Source organism: Gossypium raimondii, chromosome 3 (assembly GCF_025698545.1).
Source record: "Gossypium raimondii isolate GPD5lz chromosome 3, ASM2569854v1, whole genome shotgun sequence".
In the NCBI taxonomy this organism is placed as follows: Eukaryota; Viridiplantae; Streptophyta; class Magnoliopsida; order Malvales; family Malvaceae; genus Gossypium; species Gossypium raimondii.
This window is the reverse complement of record NC_068567.1, coordinates 50,290,317-50,297,325: the sequence shown is the minus strand read 5'-3', so window position 1 is coordinate 50,297,325 and position 7,009 is coordinate 50,290,317. Positions and strand designations below refer to the sequence as shown.

Here is a 7,009-nt window from a genome sequence, read left to right as displayed (position 1 = left end):
AATTGTTTGTAACTCCCATATATTCAAAATTTGAATGAAAATTACATGACTTTCAGTTACAAATTTTTGCTGAGTTATCATTCTTTGTTCTTCTCTTTTGCTTCATTCGATTTTTGCTATTTTTCTTGCTGAAAAATCCAACACCCTTATCTTTATTTGATATGTAGAGAGAGTTTTTCCTCCCTCTTGAAAAGGTCCTGTAATGAAGGTACTTTTAGAGGAATCAAGGCAAGTAGAGGCGATCCACCATTGGCTCACCTATTCTTTGTAGATGATAGTTTTATTTTTGGGCAAACCACGGTTGAATCGGTGTGCACTATTAGAAGAATAATTGAAGAGTTTGCTAGCTGTTTAGGTCAGTGTATCAGCTATGAGACATCAACCATATTTTTCAATAGTAATACTTCAGAAAACACTAAGGCAATGGTAGTGAGGGAATTGGGTCTTCGAATTATATTTTGTCTTGATAAATATTTGGGCCTTCCTCCTACTGTTGTTAGAATTAAAAGACTGATCCTTTAGGATATTAAGGATAGAATTCAGAAGCGTGTTGTGAGCTGGGGTTCGAAGCTATTACCGTAAGGAGGTAAAGTGGTTTGGGGTTTAAAGACCTTGCAAAGTTTAATATTGCTATGTTAGCTAAGAAGGGATGGTGCATATTGATAAATCCTAACTCTCTTAGGGCGAGAGTGTTGTGTGCTAAATATTTTTGCAATTCTAATTTTTTAAAAGCAAGGTTAGGAAATCAACCTTCCTTAGTCTAGCGTAGCAAATGGAGTGCTGGGGGTCTTTTGGAAAAAGGTCTTACATGGCCTATTGGTTCTGGGAATAATATGAGTATTTGGGAGGACTACTGGATATCAGGGGCAAAACCTTGCAAAATCCAAGCACCTCCAGTTAATGGTTTAGAAATGGTTGCTGATATTATTTTACCAAATCAAAGATAATGGGATGAGAATTTGATCCGTACCTCCTTCGATGAGCAGATTGCTGAGGATATTCTTTGTATTCCTCTAGCAAGTGATGAGTGATGATAGGTTGGTTTGGAGGTCGGATAATACGGGTCTCTATACTGTTAAGACTGGGTACAGGTTGCTTCAAAGTAGTAATGGTACAGAAATACAGCCTACTGATAAAACACTTTACAATAATATTTGGCAATTACAGGTGCCTTCGAAGATTAAAATTGCTAACTGGAGATTTCTCAAAAATTACATTCCCTCTAGGAATAATCTTTGTATTAAAAGGGTAGCTTCTGATCCGGTTTGTTCTCGTTGTGGTGTGAGGGTGGAGAATGTCTTCAATGCTATCTGTGCCTGTCTATTTGTGTATAACGTGTTTGGGAAGTTGGGTTTCGCTGGGATGCGACTCAGGTCTCTGATGTAAAAAGTCTTTTTGGCAGTATCTTCCAGACCTATACAGGAGACAAAAGAACAAAATTTGTAATTACAACATGGGCACTATGGTTCTCTTGAAATAAACTCTTTCATGAAGGAAAAATACACTGTGGTTGATTTGGTTACTTTTGTCGAGGGGTACTGTTTGGAACTCTCGATGCTTCAGAGCAGGATGGATCCTCCTATGAAAAAAACATTTGAATCGATGGAAACATCCTAAAGATCCTATCCTGAAGGTCAATTTCGATGCAAGTTTTGTAAAAATACCAACAAATCCAGTACTGGGGTTGTAATAAGAAATGGGAAAGGGCTTGTTATGGGTACTTGTATTGTCCTTAATGTAAATGTCCCCACTCCATTTGCTACAGAGGCGTTGGTCTCTTTTCTAAACATTATTTATTGGGTTTTTTTTAGTTTGAGAACTGATTTTGTCAGGTGATTGGAAAACACCTTGCATTTGCTTTGTATTTCATTTTTACCCTCTTTTATGAAAGACAGTTGAAAATACTTTCAAAAAATAAAATAAAATAGATAATAAATTTATTCAAGTCTATAAGTAATAATTACAATATCCAAATCCAAATTTAGATAAATTTGGACACTAAAATCATAAAAATATGTATGGAATATTTATAAAGATCTGAACTTACGCCAAGGAAAAAGAAGCTTCCTTATTCTCAATAAAACATTTGCCCCCACCTGTTCTCCAAGGTTAAAGCTCGCAATACAATATATACTTCTTTCTTTTCCGTAGCAAAGCTTGACCACCACCTTTAATCATTTGAAAGCATCAATTTCAACAACAAAGAGAATATAAAGAAAGAAACCTCACGATAGCCCAATTTAAATAACCCAACCTTTTCTTCATTCCTCTAATCAGATTAACAAATTGTTAAGAACAGTAAAAGAATCTCTCTTTCACTTTATAGTTCACTGTCGGACTGAACTCTCCAGAGACATCCATGTAGTTTCACGGTTCACTTCACGGTTTTAATACTTAATTAACCCTTAGCCAATCCAGAACCTGATGTCGAGTTGTCGACATATCTTCTTCTTGTAACATGCCTTCTTTTAACCTGTTTTAGTATCATTTTCTGCCATGGTTATTGATACGTGTATATTTGTATAAGGGACATATACATAATTATTGATACGTGTATATTTGTATGTATTTTAAGGATTCTTGGAAGATTATAACAAAAAATATGTCTGACATAAAGACGTTAGCATGACTTGTTTCTTCAGAAACCAGGCCATGCAAAGAAAGTGCTTTTGATTCTGCTTTGGATTTGATTCGGGTCCACATTTATAATTCTTTAAGCAATAGCCACTTCTTTAGTTATTTCAATAGCTTAAAGCAGGAGGCAAGATCGTAGCCCTTCGTGTTCAAAGCTTGAAACACCTTTGATTATATTTAGAACCGAAATTTGGGCAAGCTAAGTATGTTTATCTCAAGGTTTTTTGTTTTAAGGGGAACTATAATAACCAGCTTTATATTACATTACATCTCAACTGATGCATACTTTTGCCATTGATTCACTACCACTCAAGTCATGACTTCAGTTCAAAGCGGCAGCTTCTGGCAACATTCCCAGTCGTATTTAGATGATGAAATCCTGATAAAGAAGCTCCTCCTTAGCCATGACCCGGACCGCCGTCGCCTCAATTCCGAGATGCTACTTTCTGCAGTGGAGAACATCGTGTTTCATGCTACTGCATCAGAAGAACTAGTAACTCTCTGCTTGGTTACATAGTTGCTCTGAATTTAGATGTTTGCTTTGATCCCTATCTAGCTTGAATTCTTAATTTTTGACTCTCATTGCATCAACGAAGCTTTATATTAAATAATTTTTGTGTTTGTTCTTCATTTTGCTAACTCTGTCATGCCTGAAATACATCGAGTCAAAATGCTTTGTAATATGTAATACTCCAACAATGATCACTAATTTAAAGAATTGTTATTTCTGATATGGGTGTAAGGAATTGAAGTATGTTTTCAATGACCTTGATGATGTTTTCCTGACATAGGTTTCTGACAAACCTGTTAATGCAAATTTCAAGAGTAACATTAGCAACATTGAACTAATTGAATCACCAGAACCACTGATGCATACCATCTATAAAATTGCACATGAGGTAAGTCTTTCTCTCAATTTCTCCAGTCCTGTTGAAGTAAAAAATGTATTGATTTTACCTTTTCTTTTTCTTTTTTTGTGGTTGCAGATGCTTTGCAAGAGCCCTGGTGAAGAGGATCTTCATACGAGAACAATGGCGTCGTTGGATTTACTGGGAAGCCATAGATGGGGTGCGAAAGCTGCATTAGCACTTGCGGCTTTTGCAATTAGCTATGGTGAATTCAGCCTCCTAATGCAGCTACGCCCTCATATTCCCTTGGCGGTATCAATTGCAAATTTTAAACAAATTCCAAGTAACATGAGCATGTTGAAGCCTCAAGTGAGGGCCTTAAGATCGCTTTCTAAGACCATGGTGGACTTGACAAAGTGCATCATCGAATTTGAAGCTCTGCCTCTTGTACATGTTGGACCAGATATGGAGGACCTAGCCGTGATGAAGCCCAAAATCTATGTTACAGCTTACTGGATCATTAGAAGCACATTGGTTTGCTCTTCTCAAATCAAAAGCCTGATGGCCATGAAGCCTGAGCAAGTGCATGTTCTGACCTGTCATAAATCTAAGAAAATGCTAATTTTCTTTCTACATGTTCCAATGATTTTTCTTCATATATTAAGGCCAAACACTTCAAGTTGAATAACTCTGTTAACTTCAGCTACTTCTCCAGGTATTCAAATATAACGATTGCGGCATGGGAGCTCTTGAGTTTAGACAACAGGTTAAGCAGCATATACAGTCACCTTAGGCCGCAGGTGGATGCTTTTCGTCGACAAACAGGTTATTGTCTGGATTGTTTAGAATGATTTAGAAGCCTTTCAATGAAAACAAGATTACATTTACATACAATGAGAGTGTGATACATGTATTTCTATTGTCTAACAGAGGCAAAGATGCACCAGAAGCTACTGAGCCTTTTTAAGAAGTCCCATATCGACAATCAAAACGTTCTTCAGATGTTGTTTGCTCTAAAAGATGACTTGCCACTTAAGGATTGTTCTACACAAGAAAAGGTAAAACCTCTCGTTCTTTCTTTCATTTCTTGTTTATTTACTTTCTCTCATTAAATGAATTATTCATTTCTAATTTGATCATCATTTAGTTACAGTGAAGAATAAATCATGGTGCTCTTCTGTTAACCCTTCACTCTAAAATGTTTCCATCATTTAGCAAATTTATGATTAAAAACTCTGCTTATCTTATTTAGCAAACTCCTGGATTGATTGCCAGTTAGGTGTTTCTGCATTGAAAAGCAAGGTTGTCCTACTTCTGATTTCCAAGCCAGATCTCCTTCCATTTGAGCAGTTGTTTTTTCTAGTGAACCAAACATATGATCATCCTCACAATGACAAGATAGAAGGAAGCTATGCCATTATATGGGTTCCCATTTCATTTTATGAAGCATGGACAGATGCCGAGCAGAAATTGTTCGACTTTATATCAAACTCCATGCCATGTTACTTGGTACGACAACCTTGGTCTCTAAACTCTGCTGTGGTAAACTTCATGAAACAAGAATGGAACTATGGAGGTGAAGCCATTATGGTAGTTTTGGATTCAGAAGGGATGATTACAAACTTGAATGCGCTTGATATGGTATTCATATGGGGTTCTAAAGCATACCCTTTTTCACTTTCAAGAGAAAATGAGCTTTGGGATGGGGAGCAATGGAAAATGCAACTTATCACAAATGAAATTCACCCCATCCTCACACAATGGGTAACTTATTGAAATACTTGTTTCTTTTCTCTTCTTCTGGATCTTTCATATTCTACTTATTACTTCTGAATTCTTGTCAGGTTGAAGAAGGGAGAAATATTTGCATCTATGGAAGCGAAAACTTAGATTGGATTAGAGAATTCAATGCTAAAATGAAAGATATAAAGGATGCAGGTATGCAGCATGAGATGATATATGTTGGTAAGAATAACCCTGGTGAACATACAAAAGAGATTTTAAGCATTATGAATAGAGAAATACACAGCAACCTACTCTCTTTCACAAAGATACAGCTCTTTTGGCTTAGATTAGAGAGCATGAGAAGATCTAAATCCAGACTAGGGAACAATGCCAGTACTGATAATGTTGTAGCTCAGGTCTCAGCCTTGCTGGATAACAATAATGACAATGGCTGGGCAGTATATGGCAAAGGATTGTCAACAGATATTGTAAGGGTTGAAGGGGATGAAATCTTTCGATGCTTGAATCTGTTTCGACAGTGGGGCGAAAATGTGGGTCGGTTGGAATTCATAGATGCTCTCAGGACTGTCCTTGAGCCGCCTCTGGTTGATGGGCCTTGCAATCACACACAAGTTGTTCCTTATTCTGAAGGGTTAGTTCAAGGAAACATGGTATGCCAGAATTGCAAGCTGCTTATGAAGAAGTTCACCATCTATGAATAAATTGTCAGTAATTAAAGTAGGAAATCTCAGTGAAGATTTTCCGACTCAAAAAACTTTTGTTGAATGGACTGATGATAATGCTGATTTAATCATCACACTTCTATGTGATCATTTCCGAAGCTAAATATTTATTACAAATAAATTTAACTTAGATGAATTTCAGCCCTGAAAACCTTGAATCCTTTAACTTGGATACCAATACCATTGTTATACTTATAGCAAGTCTTATTACGACCAAGCAAAAAGGTTTTTTTTGCTTTTAATACAAACTGGTGTGGTTGGTAGTTTGACATCAAGCTCTTTTAGAGTTTTTAATAAAAAATCTGATAATTAATATTCAGAATCAATATACATTTTTAAAATATTTATAATGTTTTAATAGTATTATAATTCAAAAGTTATAAGTGATCCAAAAGCTAGTCACTCAGTTGTGAATTTAAGAGTTGCTATTATTCATAATGATAAATTATATATCGTATTATCAAAAATTATAACACATGATTATTAGAGAAGAGTCATGATAATTCAAGTAGACATCTATTAAAAATTATGTTTATTGTTAAAAGATCTTACTCCATTTAGATAGTTATATCTCATATAAATAAGACTGGAATTTTATACTATAAAAGACTAAGAGACTAACCAAAAACTTATAAACAAAAGTTTCATTTGTTAGGGTGTCGAGACCTACAAAAATAAAATCTACTTGAAAATAAAATTAATAGAAAGTAGCAAGTAGGATCATAATAATTCTATTTCTTATGTAAAAACAAGTAAAATAAATTGAGGGATTTTATAAAATTAAAATTAAATGCTTAACAAAGAAAGCAATAAATAAAAATTTTGTGAAAAATTAATGGTGAGAAACTCTAGCAAAAGTAAAATATTTGTTTGATTCTTAGACTCAATCATCAACACAAGAATGTATTTAATACCTTTAATAAATTTGTTATAGTTGTTGAATCAACATTGAGCAACCGATCTCTCCTTAACGGTTCAATAACCAAGAGAAAACTTGTTTGAAATTACTTCCCATATTAATAAATAACGTTGTAACTCAACACCTAAGATTTTTCTTAC

The 7,009-nt window shown here is 35.0% G+C and overlaps 1 protein-coding gene across 2 annotated transcripts; it reads left to right on the top strand.

Moving 5' to 3' along the window:
• The first annotated feature begins 2,789 nt into the window (after window positions 1–2,789).
• On the top strand, window positions 2,790–6,086 carry LOC105794583 (hypothetical protein). Of its 2 annotated transcripts, XM_012623832.2 has the most exons (7): window positions 2,790–3,127; window positions 3,426–3,533; window positions 3,621–4,066; window positions 4,198–4,307; window positions 4,413–4,540; window positions 4,758–5,246; window positions 5,327–6,086. In XM_012623832.2, the coding sequence occupies exons 1-7, from the start codon at window positions 2,951–2,953 to the stop codon at window positions 5,927–5,929; spliced, it is 2,061 nt and encodes a 686-aa protein (XP_012479286.1). In that variant the 5' UTR covers window positions 2,790–2,950; the 3' UTR covers window positions 5,930–6,086. The 2 variants fall into 2 exon arrangements, with proteins under 2 accessions (XP_012479286.1, XP_052484430.1); XM_052628470.1 differs by lacking the exon at window positions 3,426–3,533.
• Window positions 6,087–7,009: the final 923 nt, after the last annotated feature.